This window comes from Hippoglossus stenolepis, chromosome 7 (genome assembly GCF_022539355.2).
Source record: "Hippoglossus stenolepis isolate QCI-W04-F060 chromosome 7, HSTE1.2, whole genome shotgun sequence".
In the NCBI taxonomy this organism is placed as follows: domain Eukaryota; kingdom Metazoa; phylum Chordata; class Actinopteri; order Pleuronectiformes; family Pleuronectidae; genus Hippoglossus; species Hippoglossus stenolepis.
The window spans coordinates 20887296-20912892 of NC_061489.1; the positions used below are offsets into that span (position 1 = coordinate 20887296).

The 25597-nt window shown below is 40.7% G+C and overlaps 1 protein-coding gene across 8 annotated transcripts in view; it reads right to left on the reverse strand.

The window, feature by feature from the left end:
• Positions 1-25597, reverse strand: part of atp8a1 (ATPase phospholipid transporting 8A1) — a 98294-nt gene that overhangs the window by 55838 nt on the left and 16859 nt on the right. For 3 of the 8 annotated variants that reach the window (XR_004697199.2, XM_035161584.2, XM_035161579.2), the window contains exons 3-16: positions 22828-22927; positions 21068-21166; positions 16293-16338; positions 16019-16059; positions 12772-12845; positions 11276-11345; positions 11041-11168; positions 10297-10408; positions 9929-10094; positions 9575-9580; positions 6848-6975; positions 5638-5715; positions 5441-5529; positions 2738-2782 (exon numbers count right to left, since the gene is read on the reverse strand). Coding sequence is in view for 7 of the 8 variants with exons in the window: in XM_035161584.2 (XP_035017475.1) it covers positions 2738-2782; positions 5441-5529; positions 5638-5715; positions 6848-6975; positions 9575-9580; positions 9929-10094; positions 10297-10408; positions 11041-11168; positions 11276-11345; positions 12772-12845; positions 16019-16059; positions 16293-16338; positions 21068-21166; positions 22828-22927 (1182 nt within the window). In the remaining variant the exon portion in view is untranslated. Of the gene's footprint in view, positions 1-2737; positions 2783-5440; positions 5530-5637; positions 5716-6847; positions 6976-9574; positions 9581-9928; positions 10095-10296; positions 10409-11040; positions 11169-11275; positions 11346-12771; positions 12846-13581; positions 13656-16018; positions 16060-16292; positions 16339-21067; positions 21167-22827; positions 22928-25597 lie in introns of all 8 variants that reach the window. The other 5 variants (XM_035161580.2, XM_035161582.2, XM_035161581.2 and 2 more) reach the window with 5 other exon arrangements.

The window sequence follows — 25597 nt, forward strand, 5'->3', positions numbered from 1 at the left end:
ACAGAGCCATGCTGTGTGCCAATAGTATTGATGTTTGTTGAGAAAAGTATCAACCGCAATGCAGACAGACTGAAAATGCAGCCCCCCCCCTTCAGCTTGTTGTGATGTTCAATGTGGACATTATTTCACTGAGCACAAAAGAACCCACTCATTCAATTTCTCCTTTGCACGTCATATTCACCTCTGTCATTTCCATAAATAATAAATTATGTTGCCCTTTGCGTTAGAAATCAAACAATGCAAGAGAAAATGCTTACAGGGACAAAACAGACCATATAACTCAAAGAACACCCTTAATACATTACAGGAAACACAATTAGTCTCTCACACTTGCAGCAGAAATTACATTTGTTATTGGCAAGATGCAAAAGAAAACACGCATTCAACTATCATCTGCAGGAGAACGTCATGCTGAACTGTAAAAAAAAAAAGATATTAGATTGAAGAGAGGAGCTTTTAATTGATAAAAGATAAGGATGTGATTTTATCTCCGACAGTGGCTGAGGCCAGTGATTTTCTATGTAGCCACCAGCTGCTCACTGGCTCCCCAGCAGAGATCGATTCATGATTCTGTGATAAATAGAGTCCTATAGATCAGGTAGACAGCAGCTTTGTCAGTGGCACCAGGGCTTGATAGAAATGTTACCGAGGACGCCATTAGCAGGCATTAAGTCTTTCTAATCCCACAGGATACGCTGTTCGGAAGCCCGAGAGCCGAGCAGCCAGCCGGCCAGTAATACCTCCATCTACTGCGCGGCAAATAGAGGTTTGGGAGGAAAGGAAATACAGGGAAAAAGACAGCGGTGCAATTAAAACCCAGGGCTGGAATCGATATTGTGTTCCACGACATACACTGGAGGTGAGAGGAATTTATCACACTCAGAGGCTCTATTAAAATATGTCAGGGGAGGATCGGAAAACAAAGTCTGCATTTCTAAATGCTCCACGAGCCTAAACACTAAGGAGGACAGATAGCTTTGTTTTCCATCATAGACGGTAGAATAAATCTATAGAGCAGTTTGTTTTCTATGCAACCTGTATGACCACACACTGGTTCTACAGATCTAAGCTATTCTTCTGTTTCCAGTATTCATTCGTCAAACGTGCAAATTCTGCAGCAAAGATGAAACTGCTAAGAAGATCTATGGAGTCATTATTACACGTAGTAATCCCAATACAGCAAAGAGACAGAATCTCTTCTCCCTTGCAATGGTGGATTTCTGAGGCACGAGGCCGGGAGTGGAGGACGGACAGTAATTGATTATCTGCCAGCACACACAGGTCCCGTCACTATGGGAACAAGGGTGCTGGCTGTTCACAGTCAATAACCGGGGACCGCTTCCAGATCAAACGTATGACACACCATGTTGCTCGGTTAGGAGGAGGAAGAAACACATTTACAACTGACCTGTGTCAAGATGAGGAAAGGTTTTCTCAGTTTTGACCCTGGACTGAGATAAGCTTTGATTTACATTGACCTCTATTTACAGGTTCTTCTCATGGTTTCCACATTTTAACTCTAATAACTCTACATCTTTTCCTTGGTATTCACAGATCTATGAATGTACAAAGTAGCTCCATCCATATCTCCACCCATCCCTCCGACACAACACATCAAACAAACCTCTGCTTGCTTTCTATTTTGTTAGCTACTGTACGCTACACAGTGGAAAGAGGTAATATAGGAGTAATTCAGGTAGATGTGCTCAAACCAGAAACTGACTCTATATATATATATAACATTACCAAACAGCTAATAATGTGTTGCTAATGTAGATCAACCTTGGTCCTGATGAAAAGCTCTAGCTTAGCAACCTTAGCTAATTTAGCTTGCAAATAAACCCTGATTGTCTGAATTATTTTTTGAAATACTGCAGTTCCGAGGTAGAAATATTCCACTTGCTCGTGGTATTTTTTGTATCATATATACAACAAAAAAAACATGTAGACATTTTTAACCTAGTTTACATTGAAAGGAGTTTTTAAAAGAAAATAAAAGAATAAGACTGATTTGTTTTTTTGGCTTTCTATCGATCATCAAACGACGCAACAGACTTTTCATTTGCTCCTGGATCTTTAACCTGTTTAGTGTATGAATAAAGCCTCTAACTCAGTAGAAACATGCTTTCACTGAGGCAGATCATTTCTGTTAAAGCAGCAAGGTTCAACAATTTGACACAATGGGCATTATCAAACAGGCCCCAATGCCCCATGCAAAATTGAAGAGACACGCCCATGCTGTTCCTGCGTATCTCAACACTACAGCAGATGGATCTCAGAAGTAGGACTGTGTGACTGTGTGAGTGTGTGAGTGTGTGAGTGTGTGTGTTGCGTGCAGACAGAGAATAAGAGGGTGCATCTCCAAAGTCAGCTTGATGTTAACTGAAGAAGAAGGAGGATGTGCTGCAGAGCTTCAGCCTACACAACACACAGTGAACACTAGAACGCTCTGCCTATTATACCTGCTAAAAGTAGGAAGTTTAACAAATCAATAATAATTCTGTCACGATCCTGGAACATTTGTTTGAGACCCTTCGATCACACACGGAATCACGAGCCACAGTCACATACAACACATCCCAAGTGCACTGAACATACAAAGAAAAATCACAGCGAACATATATTGAAATATTGTGTTCAAAGTCACGATTTCCACAAGGCAAGGCAGCACTACATCACAGAAGCGGAGAGTGAAGGAAAACAACAACAACCACTATTTCACAACCGGTCATCTTACCAGTCGTCCTCCGCAAAACTACCCTCCTCTGCCTCAGGGACGTGACTGTAGGAGCGAAGGTGGAGAACAAAAAATCATCTTGTTGACAGAGTCGACCATTAACATGTGGTGGGATTGTGTGGGTGCCGGGATCTTAGTAAAGATGAGGATAGTTTATGAGGAGTATGACAGCCAGGAGGGACTGTAGCTGAGGTGCAGGGGTTAGGTTGACAGCAGTGATAAGAGCTGTAATGCACTAACAAAACAATAAATACATTTGATAGTGAAAAGTAACTAAATATAATAAGAGTTATGATAAAATAAAGATATTACAATGAGGCCATTTTGCCAAAAATCTTTCAGGAGAAAATGAGAGAGCTATAACAACTGGATCCAGTATAAATGCAAAGACCTACACTACACTAAACCAATCAACAATGCAAATTTGTGCTACCAAAAAATATTACATGTTTTTGTGAATTTTGTCACTCGAGGACATCTAAAAAATAACACCCAGGAGGATTCTGGGAGCTTCTCTGACCTGCACAATATCTCTTTTTGAGATTTGGACTCCAATCCAGTGGAATTAATGAATGTCTGCACCCTTGGGGTTGGCTTTATTAATTACAGCAGCACTTAATATGTGGCGAGGAACACATGCAGGCGGCATTATCAGGGGGGCTGTGTGTGTGTGTGTGTGTGTGTGTGTGTGTGTGTGTGTGTGTGTGTGTGTGTGTGTGTGTACCAAATTACAAGTCTCTGCACACACTAAACAAAAAAAGAGTTTGTTTTTACTCAAATAATCAAGAATACCCAGATACATCTGAAGTAGAGTTACACAATTAAAAATGTGTCGTGCTGGAAAAAAGGATTTCAGTATATTTATTCCAGAAGTGATGACATGTTACTGACAGAGAATTGATAACATAATCACTAAAATATCTACCTGAAAACTACATTAATAATAGAACAGTTGACAACTGAATATAACCAGAGCAGATCTGTGGTAGGAAATGAAAAGGATGTAGCAGCCGTCAAACAGATTTCAGCTGTTCTAGAGTTGGACAGATATGATGATAAGGAATATATCATGTGTTTATATAATTAAATATACAGCACATATTTTTATAAAACTAAATTAACTGATAATTTAAAAACCATCAATTCTGTCTCTCAGCACTTTCTGCCATCCCTACATTTGGCACTCAGCCCCAAGACCACTGGTTCCTACGAATGTATTATGTAAGTCTTTTAAAAATAGGCTAAGAAAATATATAAGTTCCAAATGGAACAGCTGAACAGCTGGTTGCTCCGGCTTTTACAAGATACAAGTCCAACAGGAGTAGATGGTTCTTCTGCTGGGGAGTATTTTGAAGTTAGTCATCAGAAAACGGCAATTTTCCATTTGTGAGCAAATATGTGAAACCGCAGCTGTGATAAATTGATGACATATTTTGAAATGCAGGGTCTAATTACAACTACTTCGAAATGTCAGGATATATTCTATGATGTGAATAAATTAAATAGATTACAGTACTATTACAGTTGACCTTGTAATTGTCTGTTGAATTATAAACAAAGAACAATAATATGTACTGTAAACAGCTTCTGAAACTAAACCTCCTGTTTCTTATTTTGTGAGGAGGAAAACGAAGAAGCTTTGCCTCATTAGAACTTGTATTTTTTCCTTCTGCTATGAAACATTCATCCATATTAATAAATCAATTGCATAAGAGGGAGTCCTGGTTTCAAAGAATCAAAGGGAGCAAAAAGACTGATGTCTAACTTCAATCTAAGCAGGGAGGAGAGTGTGTGACCAGAAGGCTTGACCCAAATACTGTCAAATAAAAACAGACCAAACAAATTAACATCTTAACAACAAAAATGATGCATTCGCCTTTTATCAGCAGGATTAGTTTACAAAGAAAAAATATCTCTCTGTGAAACTAACAGGTCTTCAGCAGCATGTACAGTATACATCACTACTTGAAGTGACTTTATATTTTTGACCAGGGAACAACAGTCAAATGTTTTCATACTGCAAATCACAGCATGATGAAAGCTTTGGTACAGAGAACTCTACTTTTGTCCTTCAGTCTGCACTTCATCAATCAGCTTTTAATTGAATCCTAATGGGATTAATCATGTACTGTCACACCTGCACTTGCTCTGGTTCTGCACAGATACTCTGCTCTCCCACTTGATTTGCATCCAACGAGGCTAATTATCTGTGCACTAAAATGAAACAAGAGTATTTTCACAGGAAGAAAACATTAAGGGCTGATTTATTAAAATGTGCAACAGCATCCGTTCTTATGTCAGTGGAGGTGAGGGAAATAATAAAATGTATTTGTGTCCTCAAAGATGATACCAATATTATTTTTCCAACTCATGTCAACATATTGTCAAGCTCTGGACCTTTGCTGAGGAAAAACTGAAAAGCACAGTCAACGTCTTCAACATGAAAAAACGATGGACGAAAGGCTGTGAAGGAGAGAGTAAAGTGCCTTTGCTAGCAAATGTCTGTCCGCCTTTTATTTATAGTTTATGTTGAGAGGAGCACTGAGGCAGCTGCTAATGAGAAGGCGAGGGAGGAGGGAGAAACGCCAGATGTACTATGATGCACACTCTGCATTTAATGAAGGTGATGGGGGAGGCAACGGTACAGGGGGCAAAGGGGGAGGGGCAGAGAATATTAAATATGGGGAGGGAACAGGAACTCACCCATAGGCCACGCCCGCAATGGTGCACTTCTTGAACTGCATGACATTGCAGGTCAGTGTCCCTGTCTTGTCAGAGAAGATGTACTTCACCTGTGTGTGTAGAGAAGGACAGATTAACAGTGACTTCACAGGTATACACAGTTTGATAGATAGGGGAGTAAGCAGAATGTAAAGCTGAATTCAAACCACATTGTTTACCTGGCCTAGTTCTTCATTCAGATTGGAGGTGCGAGCCATGGCAGGTGTGTTTGTGGGCTCATAGAGCATATCAGTGTCCTGAAAGCAATCACAAAAGGTTAAGTGTAACTTCACTCAATAAACAACATTTCTGGTAGCAATAACACTTCTTCATTTAGGTAAACTTCATACCAGAACAAAAAAACCAGAACAAAAAAACCAGAACAAAAATCCAAAACGGGAAAAACAAACCCTTCTCAGCTGCATCGCAATTTCCCCCTCAAATAACAAACAAACCCAATAAAAAAGGCTGCAGACGCTGCGAGAAGAGGGACCAACTGAGAAATGCCCTAAATGTTGCTAAAAATTCCTCGCTAAGATTTTCATTTAAAGTTTAATGAATGAAAGGGGCTCAGAATAACTTCAGGCTAAAAAGAAAGTGTACAATTCCTCAGCTGAGATAGTCAGAGGGGTTGACCTAGTTGCAATGGATAAAAGAGAACAATATTCTGGCAGCTTCCTGATATACTTTGTCATTCAGGTTTCATGTATGTTTAGAATTCACTGATTTCAATTTAACTTTTTGTGTTCTCCTAAAAATACACTGTAAATGATGGTGACCATGTTATTGCTGCAGCATCTATTCATTCGACATCAGGACCTTAAACCAATTTCTGGCCACCTGACGGCAAAGCAACAAGCTGTAAACATAACATTGTGACGTTATAAATGTAATATAGTGAATTTCTAAGCAATCAGTGGCTTTTTAGGATAGTAAGCAAACACAGAACATTAATTAGTACAGTTCAATACTCAAACTTATTTTTGCTTGGTTTTGGTCTCTACCAGTTCCTAAAGGAAATATCTGTCTCTTTGGCTGCTGAATGCTGCACTGTTTTCATAATTAAGATGGTAACTTTCATTTGGTGCTAAGCGGGTAGCACATGTTAATGAGAGGAGCAAGAGTGAATCAAAAGATATAACAAACCGTTGCTGTAATTCATTGATGATATAATTCCTTTGAATGCTGACTAATGCATTGGAACTGTCACAGGACACCGGGACATTTCGTGCAAATAGCGTACAACAGAATATCAAGCTACATGCATTGTGCTGCAAGAGTATCTACTTTTGTAATGCATGTAAACATTAAGCAAAAATACACACACATTCAAAAGGTATGCGAGTGCATCCATCTTAAATTTAAAGTTTAGTTCAGACTTCAACTCACCCAGTTAATGAAAAAGGCCTGGATGAACTTGATGACCTCCAGTGTGACCAGGAGACTGATGGGGATCAGGTTGTTGAACAGGATGATGAAGGTGAGAAAGTTCAGGCCAAAGTTAGCCGCCCCACCATCTATCAGGGACGAGTTTTGGACAGAGGGGAGTGATACACAGGAGACTCATCAGTGATGGTTCAGCAATATCGGTTAGTTTCAATGAAAATGCCCAAAGCTACTTTCAGCCAATGATCAACATTATCCCAATGCAGAGGAATGTTTTTGGGCTAACGTTGTGCATTAGCTGGAATTAACCTTTTCTTCCAGCCAACCTCATCCTGCACTGATTAGCAGTCCAATTTAATGTCCCAAAGATTCAAAGTTGCGAACAGGGACTGAAGTATCTCAAATGTCATTAGTGTCACAGCAGCAGCCTTGGCATCCAGCATGATCCAGGCAATGAATTCCACAAAGCACTATGCAAAATGATGCTGGTCCCCAAAAAGCCCCAAACAATTGGTAATGATCAACATGTAACCCCACTGACACCAAACATGAAAACAGGAGGGATGTGATTTACCTTTCCTCAGCTTGCAGGAGGTGCAAATGCTACTTTCCTCAACCCAAGCCTTGAGCTTAGCATTGCAGTTGAAATGGAGAGCCCTACCCCATGACAGAACGATTTGCAAAACAAAAAAACTGGATGGCATAAAGAAAGTGGCAGAATGGAAGCTACTTCTACAACAACACATAGAGGAGGGAACACCTTTTTTTTTTATCAGATGTGGGGAGGAAGACAAACGTACTGGATGCTCTCAAGACAAAGGAGGGAGAGTCAGTCCAAGGCACATTCTCAACCAACAAGTAGTGGAAAAGAGTGGGTGGATTATGCCAGCAGATCAGTTTGGGTGTTAATGATGATCACTACATCACCTTATTTCACTCATTTCTAGAGGACGGCTTGTTATGTGGCGTTATGCGAGAATTATTGTCAGATGAGAGGGTGAAACTATGCTGGATCAAGTGAGTCGTAAAAAAAAAAAGGAATCTCAAATCAGAGGAAACCAGGACATGCACAAGTCACACAAGTACAGATGTACACCTGTTATCTTATGTGTGTGTCACTGCAATGTAACAGCAAGAGTCCATAGAACTATCAAGCAAATTAATAACAGTTTATCAAGTTGTTGCAGGACATGGACTGTTCTTATGATTAAATAAGTGAACAGCACGGAGGCCAAATCGAGCTTAAAGCAGAAGTGGAAAGAGAAATTCAGCATGCTGCCAGTATAGTTTATAGTCAGCATAAATTCAATGATATGGAGATAACTGCACAACTACCTACAAAAACTAGCCGTGGTAATTGAATAAATTGTCGTAGGTGATTTTTTTTTTTTCTCTCAATCTGCATGAAATTAAGTTGGAACAATATATGGTCTTCATGCCAGCGATGAGCAGTGTCTGCATTTTACAAGGGATCAAAGTCAAATGAATTATTCACCAGGCATGCATGATAGCAGGCTTCTGTGACATGTGAGCCTGTGTGATGTGTGGTGGTGTAACGTTGATGCTTCTGCTCCTGTCAGCATTTATCGTCCAAATGCAGGTTTGAGAGTGACTTTAGGATAATTTAGGAACTAATGTGGCATCATTGAATTCTGATGTTTAAGATTTGACAATCTCCCCACCTCTCTCTTTTGTCACAGGTTGGATAATATGCGCTAGACAGAGTCTCAACAGCTCCTTATGGAAGTACAGTCAGTCTCAAGATGGACACCTGCTTTATGACTTGCACTCCCCTCGTCAGTGTAATGTCGGTGGTGTTTTAGATGTGGGATTCAGTGCCACTGAGGACAACATTTCAATCCCTTGCAAAAAACCAATGGAAGCCAATACAACATCTAATATCTGAGGGGTAGTGTAAGTCGTAATGCAGGCTTTAATTGACCAGGGCACAACCTCTCCTACACAGGCCTATCAGGGAACAGAGTAATGGCCAGAGTGTCACGATAATCACTTTGCATACCAGAATCAGAGCTTCATCACATCACATATTATCTGTTGCAGTAACTGAGCAGCCCGTGTTTTTTTTTTTTTTGTATTATATAATTATAAACCCTAAATAGAGTTACCGTCTACAAAGACTAAAAAAATACATGTAAAAAAAGAAACATGTTTTCAATTCTCCCCGTCCCTCCCCTCTTTGTCTGTCCTTTAAAAAAATCCACACCAGGAGAGAAGGCAGCAGAGGCATTTAGAAAATGTCAGCTCCTGCCCCTTGGGGTGCACCACATGTTGTGTTCAAGCAATAAACACATATCAGCCTCCTGCTATGAAAACCTTCCCGAGTACGACCTCGTCTCCCTCGCAGTCAAAGTAAATGCTGCTACTCATTTGTTATAAAGAATGAGGGGGGGAAAAAAATAAGATGAGGGTCTGAAGCTTGGAAACTGCAAAGCGTTTAACGCGGCACAAAAAAAATGGAGGAAAAGTGAGACACTGTTTGCATCAGGCACTGAAAATAACTAGAAGAAGGTATAAGAGAGCTGGAGGGGAAAAACCTATTGTTGGATCCCTGGTATGTGCTTGTCCATGGCATGGGCCCATACAAAGTAGGGCAACCATATAGGGGGCGAGGGTAGGGGGCTTCATTTGCTTAGCAAAGGCAGAGCTTCAGTAAGGGGTTAGTAAGGGAGGGTCATTCACGGATGGCCAAGGCTTTTAAATGGTTGTTACCTGGAGCTGTTAAAAAAACGACAACAAAGAAAACAACAAAATCAAACAGAACATTAGAAAAGAACAAAAAAGTACAGCAGCGCAGTGATATTCAACCATTTCTTTTTCACTCATTCACAACACATCTATGCATGTCACAGCTGTCTTGTCTCAGTTAACAGGGAATTTACCTATTCCCACATTGCCACATATTTCACTTGTAATGCGAAACATAGTTTAACTGAGGGAAAATAAAAATGACACGACACATACCAGCATTTACGAACTTAAAAAGATAAAGAAATAAGCTGATATGGACAAGTGAGACAAAGTATGCGGAATAAGAGGTGCAGCGTGGGCTGTTGGGACTCTTACAGTTGAGATCCATGTACCAGGCATCATTGCCATACTGGTACTTCCAGATGGTTTGGCCGATGGAGCAGATCAGAGAGATGGCGAGCAGCCAGCCAAACAGCACGAGGATCTGAAAGTTGGTGATGCGTTCCACGTTGGAGAGCTTCAGAGGAGGCCGAGTGGAATTCTGGGTAAACACATGAGCAAGTACGACTGATGATGGTTTTCTATTTCTGTGGCCTCGAAACAATGACAGGAGAAAATATGTTCAGAGTGACGGTGAAAACATCCTAAAAATATCACCAGTTCAACTGATTGAGTTTCCTCTTAGATCAACACATTTCTATAACTGCATATAATACACTCCATACTATACAAGCATGTTTTACCTGCATGAGCTTTGTGTCATGTCCAGTGTAAACCACCACACCATGGATCCACTGGGTGTTCCTCAGCTGCGCTCCCCTCAGTAAGACCTGGTCTGGACCCAGTGGCATTGTGCTGTACAGGAACATCAATGGCATGAGTATATCATAGTCACTCATCTCACAAGAGGACGATAATAAAGAATGACAATGTCTCTGGAAAGAAGTCTGTCTTTGGTTGACAGCGATGTCTGATGCATTTACACTTGTGGTAGATAGAGTCCAGGTTTCCAACTACCGCCGTCTCGCCCATTGAAGTATGTTGCATCTCTTTGAATAAAATTTCACCATCTCGTAGCGAGTACAGACTAGACCTGCTCTATAATTGAGTGCCCTGAGAAAGCTTCTTTTATGATATGAACTTAAAAAAATTGACTAAGCCAATATTTTATCTGGACACGACAAAATATACTTGCTTTTTAAACTTTTCTTTTCTTACTTTTAACATAAGTTTAATATAAAACTTCCAATATCAGCCAGAGTGTTTATTCAGGTGAGTTATATTGTTCCAAACTCAGTGGATTAACCTACATCAAACCTCAAATTCATAATTAAATATAACTGAAGCAGGTGCTTTGATTTATTCAGCAGGAAGATTCAATAATCCCTAAAATCTCATAATGCACCGACAGTGGCTGTGCTGCTGCCTAATGGTCTGTTGAGTTGAGAGGAGAGACAGAGAGCCAGGGATGGAGCTCAGCAGCGGACCTGTGTCTGTCCAGCCGGATGTTTCCAACAAACTCATAGAGATGGCGGTTCGGGCTCTCGCACTCCATCCGTCCAGACAGACGCATCAGGCTGTCGATGTCCTTTATTTCTGCAGTCATTTGGAGACCCTGGGGATGCAGTTACAACCACATTTTTTAATTAATTTGTGTTGCAAACCTGCAGAAGATTCCTCTCAGTTCTTGTCTGTAGAATTAAGAATACAAAATTAAATCACCTGTCTGATTTTAAGGTTCGTTTCTCCATCCAAGTTAGATGTTTCTATGTAGCACATACCCTGTGGTTCACTGTGGTGGAGAGAAAGGATACAGGTACTTAGAATAGTATTACAACACAACAGGAGTAAAATAATTTAAAGTCATATCATAGTGTATCTAACCTCTGTTTTTCATTATCTTGACTAAAATTACACAAAATATTGTCTAGCACTAGCACAGAGGATACGGATTATTTCCCAAAAATAATTTGAATATGAAACAGGGACTAAAACAGAACAACCGCATCACACCAGAGCAATGTTAACAAAGATGCTGCATGCCAGCCTAAAGGCCACTCAGCAGCATAAAACTACATCAAAGTTTTACTGGGTGGAAGTTGGCCATTTAATGTGGGGTATATCCTTGGGGCTGGCATGGCACCTTTGTTTAACGTTACCCCAGAGGTTAACGGCCTTTCAAGAGAAATATACTGCAAAGGGACGGAGAGTGGAGAGAGAGCGAGAGACGGTGGGGTGATGTGAGCAAGCAGGCACGCTGAGCACAACAATCACAGCAGACAAATGGGCCTCAAACAGACTCTGGGCACCGGGACAGAGAGTTAGAGCATGCTGGTGCTTAAGGTGAGCTGGGTTGCTGGTTAGCTACTCCTTTAATAGAGTGATTTATTCAAACGGAAAGCCAGTCCAAACACGCACACAGGGTGGAGGGGGAAATCAAAAAGAGATCTGGACACTGGAGCCCGACCACAATCAATGAGAGGTTTGGATTCTGCTTCTATTAACTTCTGAATGAGAGTTTTGTTAAACTGAAAAGAGCAGATGTCTGCCAGGTATGGGGAAGGAAGTGGATTCATAAAACAGGAAAATACTGCCTCAGAGCTCATTCTGCATTACTTAACTACGTACATATGGCTTAAATAGCAGAAACAAGTCGTGGAAAGTTAGCCAAACAATAATTCCAAGATGGGTTTCACCTTTTCATCTTGGGATGCGACTGCATGCAAATTGTCACATCAAAATAAATTGTGGCATTCATGGTGCCGTACAAGCCATGCAAGGGCAGGGATATGGACACGTTATTCACACCTAAAAGACAGCATCTCTGTGCTGTGATACTAAATGTATCCATTCACTTGCAGTGTTAGGAGGTTTCAGCCTGAGCAACATCAGCCTCAGCAACATTGAAAAGGATCTATTGTATAAGTTATGTTGTAAAACAAAGTATAAGTCGATAAAATGACCGAATAAAAGGCCAACAGTGTCGCAGGCAAACCACAAAGTAGCAGAAAACAAGGTGATCATTGACTGTGGCACTTGTATATCTGCTTGTTGCCAGAATGATCAGAGGCCACTAATATCCCCAAGTGTGGAAAATAAATGATTTTGTGTTTGCGTCAGGAGTGACAGAAGAGCTAAGGATGTCTTGTCCCAGTCAGTACACATTGCCCCTGTCTCTCCCACTGCTGTTTTGTTGGTAATGTTGCTGGTTTGCTGACCTGGACGACAGAATGACGAGGTCAGCCGGGAGGTGATCCCCATTTGCAGCTCTGACCACTTCGCCAACAGCCACCTGATATTACCACACACAAGCAGGGGGCGAGATAGAGAAGGTGTGGCAGTTGATCGCACAAGGGGCAAGGGAGGAGAGGATGAGAGGGGAAAGGGATGGAGAAGGGGATAAAAAGGAATAAAACACAGACAGACAAAAAACACAGAAGGGGAGAGAGACAACTGTTATAGTTTTAGGGCGATGAGAAGAGCACAATGATCAGTCCTGTGTGGTTTAGAGGGTATGATCGGTGTGGTCATCAGTTCTCCTTTTCACAAAACCATTCAGATAAACCACACTAAAAGGAAGTTTAATAGACAGAGCAAATAAAGAATTTCTAACGCAATCAAGATTTCGAGGTTTTTGCATTTTTAGAGAAATATCACGACAATTTGCACTTAATCTAAAAAAGAGATTCTTCAAATTTAGCTTGAGAACCATTAGGCTCCAAAGCCTGAGCCACGGCACATCCAAATGGTTTTTAAAAAGGTGAAGGAGGGAGGTAGATTGGTCAGTTCTAATCCAAGAATGACATTACCACTGTCCCACCTACAGAAATGATGGGTGTCACATTAAAATGAATAGCATCACATACTTTTTCTCGACTATATAGAAAAAATCTGATATATTTAAATGCAGAATTTTTCAGTGTTTATCATGTAACCATCACTTCTTTTAGGGAGAGCTGAGAGAGAGAGAGAGAAGGAGAAAGGAAGAGAAGTTCCCCACAGTCTGGCATCAGGGTGGACTCCTATACCTGGACGATAAAATGACAGCATCCGCAGGCACGAAATCACTGCCATTTACTTTAATAACATCGCCAACATCAACCTGTGGAAATAAAATGTTTACTGCTGTGCGCTGCCGATGAAAAACCAGAAAAGTAAACATGAGTTCATGAGTTAAAACGCACAGCTGGAAAGAGAAAAGGTTAAATACATTAAAGCAGCACATATTGTACAATTCTGATGAGGAGACACACTGAGGAAACAGCTGGAGGTTTATATTCTACTACTGCTACATAACAAGTGGAGTCGCTTAGCCAATAATCATAATTCACCAAAATGGTATAATTAATGTATTGAGAGGAAATTAGATACGACGTTCATATATTCCATACAACAACATGCTCTACGTGAACAAACAATCTCTCTTTCATATTTATTTTTTCAGCCAATGATGTCAATCCTAAAATAATAATAATAAAAATTGTGGCAGAATTAATACAAATAGCGTTAATCGAATATCAAAGATTTAAAGAGAAAGCCATTAGAATTTACTTTGTGGTATGGGAAAACTTCAAGTAGGAACCATGTTAAAACTTAACACGTTCATTATGTCACTCACATGACAAGTACTATGGTATATGAAGACTTTAGGTGAAACATTTGATTGTGTGAAAATAGGGGTTAGTCAGCAACAGTCAAACATTTTGTTTCACACATTATAAAACAAGATTAGGTGAAAACCTAATTGCTAGTCTGCATACAATAAAACAGGATTATATAACATGAATCTTGACAAAACAATATGGCTTCCAAAACCATGATGATCAGCCTCTTTATTAATAATTCTGATCTCGACATTTGGTAAAAAGTAAAGAAAATTTAAAGTTGGTGCATTTGAACTTATTCAAGTTGTCCTGAAAGAGTCGCTACGACCAAGCAGAACTGTGGTAGAGAAGCTGCTGTTACAATATGCATGATGAAGATGTACAAAGTTGAATTATTTAAAAACCTTTGCTTTTTAGAGAAGATTTCTATGTGTATAAAAGGAGAGCGATATTAACAGAGCAGCAAGTAACAGTGATTTCCTTCCTGCTGGAATCAAGTCATTACATGAATCCAATATTTTGTTAGTGAATATCTAAAGTCACAGAAATACTCTGTTTCAGAGTGTGTTCTCTCTGTTGTGTTGTTTCAGTCAAGAGACGTTCTGATAAATTGTCATTGTTTTTGTAAATGCACTGGTATCGAATTGGTACTCTAAATCGCAAATGTGGAAATGAAAAATAGTGTTTTTAACGTATTTTAACAGCTGTATGCTACTATCCCTTCACAGAAGTGATGATTTATATTGTTTTGTGGCTCAGGTTAAAGCCTTTGAAAACAGATACACTACCAGAAAACAATTCTTCTACACTGCTCTTAAAGCAGTACAGTGGCAGCTCAGAGAAACTAGGGGTTTTGGAGCAGCAAATAAAAAGTTATTTGTGGTAAAATAAACTTGCAGTTTTATCCGAGTGAAACTAATGTACTTTAAAGACAGGAAATTGGACCATTACTTAGAGAAACGTACTCACCGATGCCCAACCTGGCATTTTTGTCAGGATCGGAAGCATTTCCGATTCTGGTATCAGTATTAGAACATCTCTATTCCAGTCAGTCTAACCACACATACACCATTAACTCATAACCCTTCAGCATCTGTAACATTCAACACATTTCTAGCCTGTTTTTATGGTGCATGTCGTGTCTCAACTCATTTATCCTTTGGTGTATTTGTTCATTTGGTCTTCATACTAATAATTATAACATTTTGACTACGATATAATAATGCGAGTGTAATTATCAGCCTCGGAGTTGAGATGACAACATCACTATCCTGCTGCTAATTTAATTCACAAGAGCAAACCAACAAATACTTCATGCAGTAAATCTTTTCTGATTTCTGTTCCTCTCATATTCCCCAAGAGCAGGAGGAAACATTCAGTTTATATTGCAGTGGTACAATTTACCCTCTAATGGACGAGGTAGTATTACTAATTATTCAACAGTAAAATCAACCTCATTGCTGCACTGTCGGATGTGTTTTCCTCTTCCACACCCTCAGTAATAAAATTGTCTCATTATGAAGGAAGAGTGGAAGCCGCTCTTTGTCCTCCAGCATTGCTGTGTAATGACCGTCCACATGGAAACACTGGATTAATGAGTAGCTGAATACTGGAGGGGTCAGAAGCTGTGTGTGTGTGTGTGTGTGTGTGTGTGTGTGTGTGTGTGTGTGTGTGTGTGTGTGTGTGTGTGTGTGTGTGTGTGTGTGTGTGTGTGTGTAACATAGACTGTATGTGAGATCTCTCTAATTGACAACAGAACAATGAATGGTGAGCTGGTAGAAAGAATGACTTGTGTTATGCTCCAGATGCAAATGAGGGAACTGGTACAAATGACATGTAGTGACATGTTGTGCTTACATACCTTTTCCCAGTGCACAATTTCCCAGGCGCCATTCCTTAACACTGTTGTAGGCAGTGAGAGAGATGAGGGAAGTGAAAGTAAAAGAGAAAAGAGACAAAGAGAAGAAGAAATGGAAATGAGGAAGGATCAAAAACACATGACAAACTGATGATTATACTGATGTTAACATGCAGACAACCAGGTCTACTTGTCTTTTGGCAAATCAAATACATGTACACTTAATATACAACACACTGGCTTTTCTATTCAAAACATGTTTAATGGTTTACAATACCTTGACATTCCTTTTTGTTGACAACATTGTCAGCAATGTGACGTTTCTGTGTGGGGGGGAAAAAAGAACAACATTCACACCACTTGATAAAAGTACAGTCACAAAGAAAACCAGATAAGATCATTTCCCCAGGTATAGTCCTGGAGGAGAACTATACCTGAGTGAGAGATGTATTAAGAGTAAATACAGAGGCCGCCATCTTGACATTATCTGAAGCCATGGTCTACACAGACGTGATGAATTCGTGAGAATCGAAGTCCTGCCCATACACATGCTCGACCAATCGCAAGTCAGTCTCAGCTGTCAATCATGATGTTCCACCCCGTTTTTATAGCATCAGAAAATGAAATAAATATTTCGGTGACATGATGTAGATTGGTCCCATTGGCTAACATGGAAGAGGTGAGCGAGGACGTGTACCGCAACCAGCCACCAGAGGGTGACTGAGACGCTTTGGCTTCCTTTCGGGGAGCCGTTAGGTCGTCCATCTTTTGTAAAGACTTTATATAATGTATGTATCACCATCTTTGGGAAAGATTTATTTGACATGTATTCTGACTTTTTTGTCACATCCATGTCCCATCTACAAACATGGAGGAGGCTATAAGTTTAGAACCAGCCAGCAACCAGGGGACAATCAAGATCATTTGGCTTCACTTTTGGCGAGCTGTCATGTCATCCATCTTTATTTATAGTCTCAGGGTGTTAAAAACAAACTAGGGAGAATATATATACTCCACTTCTGATTCTATAGCAGGAAACGGTATGAGGACCGTGGCAATGTACAGCTCTACTTTCTACAGTGAGAGAGGGAGGTTTAAGTCTGCAGTCACAAGCTGAAGAAAGATAACACCTTTTCACTGACTGCACAGTGGCTGTTAATATTCTCACTGTGGCCACACACTCTTTTCACACGTTGATGTCATGCAGTATGGCCTTTATCCAAAAAACCCCTACAGTAACATGACAGCACAGAGATGTAGCATGGCTGTTTCCAATGAGACCCCAAATCCAAGTAATGGTAATGTCCAGCTAAACCGATTTGTACCTCCGCCAACAACTAGGTGACAACTAGGTGAACTCAGTTTAGCATTTAATATATGTAATAGATAGAAACTAATTTCATTAAACATAGACTTTATAAAGTCTATATAAAGATGGACAATATGACAGCTCCCCATGACCCAAACCATCTCAATCACCCCCTGGTGGCTGGTTCTGCCTTCTTAATGTTAGCCAACAGGACCACGTCACACGGATCTACCTCACGTCAAATACATTTTTACCAAAGATTGTATCTGTGAGTTTATGTAGTATCACACTGACATACATTCAAGTGCTCATTTTCCCTGTATGTTTTGTTTTACTTAATTTTTTTTTGATGCAATAAAAACAGGGTGAAATGTCAGGATTGACAGCCGAGACTGACTCGTGGTTGGTTGTGTATCAGCAGGATCTTGTGATCATGGCTCAGCACCATTACTCACTACTTCCAATACTCTGGCTCCAAATGATTACAAATTATTAATGAAATTCATGAATTACCAAAAATAGGGAACTGGTTGGCATACATTTTCTTGTGCCTGTCTTTATTGCTTTTATAGCGTACGTAAAGTATTTTACAGTCAAGTACAGAGTAAAAACTAACTATATTGTGTTTCCTCAGTGAGACCACATCAACATCCAGATCAGCAGAATTACATTCCCTCGTGTCCTCCTTGTCTGCTGAACAGTCATGCAGTCAGCTGTGACTTCAACAGCTGATTCCAAGGGACAGCCTGTCAACAAGCATCACGCTGAGTAATAATGTGTTGCTGAGTCCGTCTCACTTAAATAATCTCTGAGTGATTGCTGAGGTGAGGACATGTCCACTCGCATCCCTGCTAATTATCTGTTTACTTTGAAGATTTGCTCAAATTTGGTCTAATTATAATGACTTTAAAGCTAATCTGTTAATCTGAAGCGCTGTGCTATACGTTTCCGGAGAAAAAGAAAGACTACAAGTCGCTCACTGAGAAACTAGAGCAGCTCAGGGTGAAGCAATCAATAGGATGGGTTTTCTCTCTCCTTGACCAGATTTCACCTGTGACCTGCAGATTAGCAGCCTTGCAATCTCAAATATATCCGTCTAATGCTAGAGCTGTTATATCTCAGACCCATCAAAGCCTAAAGCGTATACGCCCTTTGAACAACAACCCTTTTAGAGCATCAAACAAACTGAATCTGGTCCGAAGTCCACTTTAGTTTGATCCGCTCTTTCAGCTCCATCTCTCTTTTCCCCCTGCCATCTGCACCCACCCTTCTTCTTCTTCTTCAGGCTCCAGTTGAATCAAATTTAGGTTAAATATCCCTGCAACATGCTATAGCATCTGCTGAATTGGTTGGTTGTGTCACATAGTTTGAGCTTTTTATCAGCACCACTATGCCCAGAAATAAAGTTTGCTAGTAAAGACCTTTACACAGCTCATTCATCATCCCTCGTGCTGTAGCTGTCAGCTACTTTCATTCATTTATACTCTCTGTGCTCACTGTACAGACCTTCCTCTATTCATAAATGTGTAGAAACAGTTCTAATATATTTATATCAGTTGCTCCACAACTTTTCCTGTCATTCGTCCTTCTCATATCCTGTGTGTCTCCGCCCTTCTCGCTCCATCTGTCCCGTTGGACAAGCAGCAAAGGAGACGTACTGTATTTAGATGATGTGTGTAATCACAGTGCAGTGGAGAGCGAGTGGGGCACAGAGCGTATGCATGAATACTGCAGTATCAGGCCTCTGTAGACCTCAGCTATAGAGGAGGGGGGAAATGAAGCGAGCAGCGAGAGTTAAAAGCTAGAGCATCTGCAATGTTACCTTGATTAAATTATCTTTTAAAGACCATAATGAATTAAATTTAAGACCTTTGTAAGGTTTGACAGATATGAAGGAATATCAGAGTCCGAGAATTCTGACCAGGGTGTTTGTAGTTTTCAGTTCCATGTTGGTCTTGTCTGTAGTTTTATTACAGCGTTCTAATATTTGTATCATATTGTAAAAAATAAGTATTTAAACATTTTAAGAGCTACAAACAGAGCAAACAGTGGGAGTGTGTTGCAGCACAGACAGCCGGCAACAAGGTAAGGTGTGTGTGTGTGTGTGTGTGTGTGTGTGTGTGTGTGTGTGTGTGTGTGTGTGTGTGTGTGTGCGTGTGTGTGTCCCTAGTGCATGATTCATGAAGTTAGGGGGTCGATGTTGCCCTGGCAGGTCAACTTGTGAGGGACAGCGCAGTACAGGGAGCAGACGTGTGCGCAGGTGACCTTCAGCAATAAAGACGGAGTCATCACCACTCTGTTCCCATGTTTTTCACAACAGGCTGGGAGGAAAAAAAAGTGCTGCGCTGGTCCCTTCAGCGTGAGATAGAAGCGTATTGTATAGAGTAACTGTCCACTGGGACCTGCACAGAGGATCGCATTGCAGGGTCACTGCAATACAGTAGAATGCAACACTCACTGACTTAGATCAGATGGACTTGAGAGGATCACTCGTGGACCAAGAGTAACAAAACACATTTTGAAGCAACTAAACAAGAGATCGTATACTAAAAACACTCAACCGTATAACATTGTGTTAAATAAATTGCATTTGTCTATTTTTCAAGCATCTGTGTAACAGCTCAGCCTTGCTCCAGGGCAAACAGTTAGTGGTTTTGTTTCGTTAGTACTAACTGCCTTTGTTTAATTGACTCAGTGAGATCTCTTGGTGCAGTCGTCACAGCTGTGACCTCTAAAATCAGCATGTGCTTATGCATTTGAACGTCTATGTCTGATGCCGTGTCTATATGTTGGGGAGCATCCTGCTGGGGTCATGTATCCATCACTGTCTCCTGTCTCCACAGGGACCAGTCCAGGACATGCTGTACAGTAAGAGACTAAACAAAAGCCCACTTTCTACAGGCGGACAGTCTGTATGTTGTACTGTAAATTGACTGAGGAGAGTAAGAATGACCTTCATTACAAATAAAATAGTTCACGAGGAATTCAATTTTATGTTATGAACTTCATGTACTCAGATACCTTTCATCCAATAGGTGGCTACCACAACTAGCTAACTGATTGGTGGCATAGGATGCCAATGGAAAAAATGGATTGGAAAATATAAAGAAGAGTAAGATCTCAAAGTTGTTGGACAATTGGACATTGAGTCTTCGAAAGCTTGTTGTTAAATCAGGGTCTCACTGACATGTGCGGCCAGATGAGTGGTCTCAGGTTACATCAAGACAGTGTTTCCAATAGAATAAATGAAATGTCGGCAGCAGGGTTGCACGTGCACGGGTTGCACGAACAGATTCCGAGTGACACGTACAAGGACTAAAGAGTGAAAAATAAGGTCTCATGAGGGAGGGAGAACTGCATCGCATGCCAGGACAAGGACGTGCACAACTGCAGCTGAATCTATGAGGTCTGATTGTTAACGTGGATAACGTAGAAACTTCTAGACGATAGCACGAGCAAGCACGCAGCAAATAGCTCTGCAGATAGGACCGCACACAGCTATACAATGCAGTCATGGAGGAGCAACACTAACTTAGTGATCTCTTATGTTGTTATAAGGAATTTAAATAAAAATTCTCTTCATTATGAAACTTCAGTGGGACAAATTAGAATATGAAGGGCCACTACAGTGAAGATAATTAATGGGAAACATTGCCATAACATTGTATATTAATAAAAAAGTCTTCATAAGAACAAACATCTCTTTATGGATACAATCAAGTATTATTTAAAGTTTATCTTACTAGATCCTCAATGATCTCCTTGACAGCAGCCACCACCAGGATGAAGAGCAGTGGCACCAGTGTGGTCCATCGACCAGTGGGAGACACATCTGGGATTTGCTGAAAGAGACACAATAAAGAAATATTAAGTAAAGTCCTTGCATTATTTTCTGCGTATAAGAGTAACTCCAGAAGCCAAATTTCCAGGTTGGTGGAGACAATAACTGAACCGAGCAGTGCCAAACCCAATCAAGCTAATACGCAAATACGTTTGCAATATTATAACAGAATTAAATGCATGGACCTGTTGGCTCATTTTAGGGTTTCTGAAATGGTTTAAGATTGTGAATTGGATATATCAGACAAACAAACCAAAAAGTTGTGAGTATGGGATACAGGCAGAAATCTAAACTTAAGAGGCAAATGGCTGCTATCGGGAAATACAACAGCTAACATTGCTGGAAAAATGTTATTCTGATGTCGCCAACGACTGTTAACCTGCAAGTAAACCTGCACATAATATATTTGTATGTTGGAGAACACTTAATGCCTATAATACTCAAATGGTATTACAGGAGCTGTGCCCACTGGGGACGGCTGTATAAAGAAATCCATGACGAGCTTAAGTATAAAAAAACAACTAGTGTCAACTGAAACTTGACGCCTGAGCTTTTGTCTCTTACATCAAATAAGTTTACATCATTATTTCAAACTTTGGCAAAGTTTAATTTGGGCATCCGACATCACAACATGACAGAAGATATGGAGAAGCATAATGAGTCCCGTTTAATGCAGAGCCAGGGCCACAGCTCAAAGGAAACTCAAACGAAATGGATCTTTTCTCTTCCTCATCTGCATGGATGTTTTATTCAAGGTCGCAGAATTGACAGGGCAGGTAATGAAGATTCACACTGGCTGCTTTTCAAAGCAGCTACGTCAAGGTCACTGGATAGGGGCCCTTTGCTGTCGTGGTTTTGAATTTCAGTCCGCTCATTTATCCTTTCATTTATCTAGTTCATTGTTTATGCATAGATGTTTTAATTCTGCTCGTCATTACAGACCCTGAGACTCTCCCCTGACTGCCTTTAGAGTCAGCTGACCTGCTCACCTGTACCCCTTTCCCTCATTAGCTTCCTAGTATGTCACGACACACATAGTGGTATATGTATACATCATTCAGTTTCCACTTGCTCTGTGCCAGATTGACTTTGTACGAGCTTTAGTTTTCCAGCTATCTGTTCTTTGCCTGCAAATGTGTTTTGGATCTTTTTTTGGGGCCTTCGTTTGCCTGCTTGGATTTGCGTCCTTGTTAAACACAAAAGTTCTGCAAAATGTGAAGAGCGATTGCCTCCGACATTTGCATTCTCATCTACAGCCACTCTGGCTTTAGACTAATTGTATGTGTTTCCTCAGTCCAATGCACTGTAGAGTTATTGGTACAGCAATGGACCAAATTAAATCTATCCACAGCATGTGGTACTGTATGTAGTGTAGTGTACTGAGCCTGCAGGCACATCTAGTTTCCTATAAAGGAGGCACACATAGTATTACATGTATTATTCATTATCAGGATATATAAAGTACTAGTGTGTGTATGTGTGTATAAGCTTGACTGTGTGCATATGAGATTACAGATATGACCTTTGGAAATGGTGTGTAGGTTATGACAAACAGTAAAAAAAGAAATGAAGCTGGGACGAGCAGCAGTTTTAATATTAATGAATGATATAAATATGTGTCACAGCAGCACAGGGGAAAAAAGCAGCTGCACTATATCTTACCTGCAAGAGTGCAATGAAGAGAAAGAAGGCGTTGGCTGCCCTCCTGAACTGTGAGTAGAGGAACCGGGGAAGGAAGGTGAGGACATTGTATTTTGCTGTGCTGGAGAGCGGATCAAGCGGAAAACACGGTGATGGGTGGAGGAAGGGGAAGAAGGAGAGAGGGGACACAAGAGAGAAAAAAAGGCTTAGTTACAGACAGTCATTTTTACGATTTAATAAAATGCAAATATTTAACATAACCATTGCCTTGCCCCTTCTACTCATCATTAAGGTCCTTTTTGCAGACACAGGTGAGAGAGAGAGAGAGAGAGAGAGAGAGAGAGAGAGAGAGAGAGAGAGAGAGAGAGAGAGAGAGAGAGAGGTGTGTGCGGGTGTATACAACTGAGTGAAAGACAGGAGGAGTGGACACAGTGATCATAAAGAATAATTGGGAGGAAGGGGGATGTAAAGAGCTCCCAGCAGACGTGAGCGATGTCGGCTGTGCTGCAGTGGCGTTGGGTGGGGTAGGTGGGTTAGGTGGTGATGGTGGTACACTGAGGCTGGTGGAGCCCTGAACAGCACCACACTCCAGACCTCCAGCAGTCTGATTTACAGCTGCATTAAAGGGCCAGTCAGAACAGCCACTTTGGGGGAAGATATATGCCATGATGTATGCCAAGCCGCTGGCAGCGCTTTGCTTACTCACACGCGCACAAGAGCTGTCACACATATACAAGCAGAATATCACAGAGTGTAGCCTCAAACTCGTCTAAAGGGCCAAAGCATATGGAGGTTAACATTAGGGATACCACAGTTTTATTTCTGTTGGACTGAATCTTACTTGACGAGCACTTTTATCCTGAATTTTTCCACTTACAGCTCATCCCACGAGCACAATGTGAAATTATGCAAGTGGGCTAGCAGTGTATTGAAGTCAATTAAAGAAAAAGAGTTATACATTCAGTGTCCTCGTGGCTGCCTGGTACAGCGGAGCCATCTGATACAGAGAAAAAGCCAAGTGAGTAAGCGCCAGGCATTGTTCTGACAGCAGTGCAATGTAATACCAGCGTCACAGAGGAGCCTGGTGAAGAGCGCTGTCAGGACAACGGTCAAGAATGGACCAGCTTCGTGTTATTCGACAAGGTCTAGTCTTTGGTCTGGTTATGTCAACGAGAAGAAAAAAGCCCTTATGTATGAGTCATCTGTAAACGAGGACGAGGTTGTCATTTGAAATTATTTAATTTAAACACTGGATCTGTAGCATTAAATATTACTGAATTCATGCGTTGAATGAAGGTAATTTCAAGTCGAGCCATTTCACACAAATATTTGTTTCTCTCAGGTTCACAAAGAACACTGCTGGAGTTTCAGGGGTAAACAGTTTGGCAGCCGAATCCAATACAACTGAAGATATTTCATTAAGAACGTTTTAATGAAACCTGGTGTTCTTTTTTTTTCCTTTTCATTCTGATGTGTAGTCATAATCTACGTACAGTAGCCTTTTGTGAAATACTTATATATCATATATCAGTACACTCACATTTATAAAGTGTGACCCCCCTGGGTATTAAACCCTGGTTGTGCTAATGTGTAGCTACCGGCTCAGTCTACCCCTGGAGATTAAAAGGAACGGGGAAGCTCTCCTGCCGGTTATCCTAAAAGCCCTGGCTTTATCATCCCTCTGTCATCATGCCTTTGAGATCATCCCTCTGTTTCTGCTCAACACTTTTATTTTCTTCCCTCCACCCTTCCCTCTATACTCATGGGGGTAGAAGTGTAAAGCATGCCATGTCCTGTACTTTCTAGTACACTCACTTTTTCCACAGAGGTGGGGCAAGATGAAGAGCTCATTTAACTCTCCTTAATGGATGATAATGGATCTTGCATTTTATTTCCCGGCAGTGCCCTAAGGATAAAGACGATATAAGAGGAGCACATCCTCCAGTTACTCACAGTTAGCCTGGTTATAAAGCCAGGCAGCAGGGATCAGAAAATGTTTGTCACACTATCTATCAACATTGTCATCACTAGGGGTGGGAATCTCTAGGCCTCACGATTAGATTCCAGTGCAGAGGGCTACGATTCGAAAGAAACTAGAAGGGCAATCAGATAACGCATTCCTCCGCCAAGGCTAGCACCCTATCTTGCCGTGCTGAAGAAAGAGAGAAAAAAATTGCTTTAAGGGTTCTTCCATGGGTCATGCTCCACCCCTGGGGAAAGTTTCATTCAAATCCGAGTTATCTTGGATAACTGAGTTATCTTGCCAACTGACAAACAAATACCATTGAAAACATGACCTCCTTTGAGGAGCTAAGAAATGGAAAACAGCTGTTGCTAGATGAGGATTATCACATGTATAAAAAGCTGGTTTAACCAGTCGTGTTTAAAGATGAATGACCTGCCGTGTCCTTCCTTTCAAGATGTGTCTGGAAGAAGTATTGCTTTCACTAAGTAACTATAGCTACAGTTTAGTATGTGGTGTGCGTCATGTTCAGTTTAGTATGTATTTGTTCTTTGCCATTGTAATGAAAAGCTTAAATGTGTTTTAAAGGCCACCCAGTAGGTGAGGAAGATACACCACTTAGTGGAATGTTGATAAGGTTAGGAGAAAGGCGTATTAAGAAACCCAGTCTATATCGATATACTAGTTTTGTGTAGTAAATGAGAATGTGGGTCACGTGTTTGTGCCTATGCGTATCTCAATTGTCTATTGTTTCCAAACAAGACATGCTTTATCAGCGTTTCATGGTTACACAACAACAAAATGGTTTGTAAAGCCATTCCTGTTTAC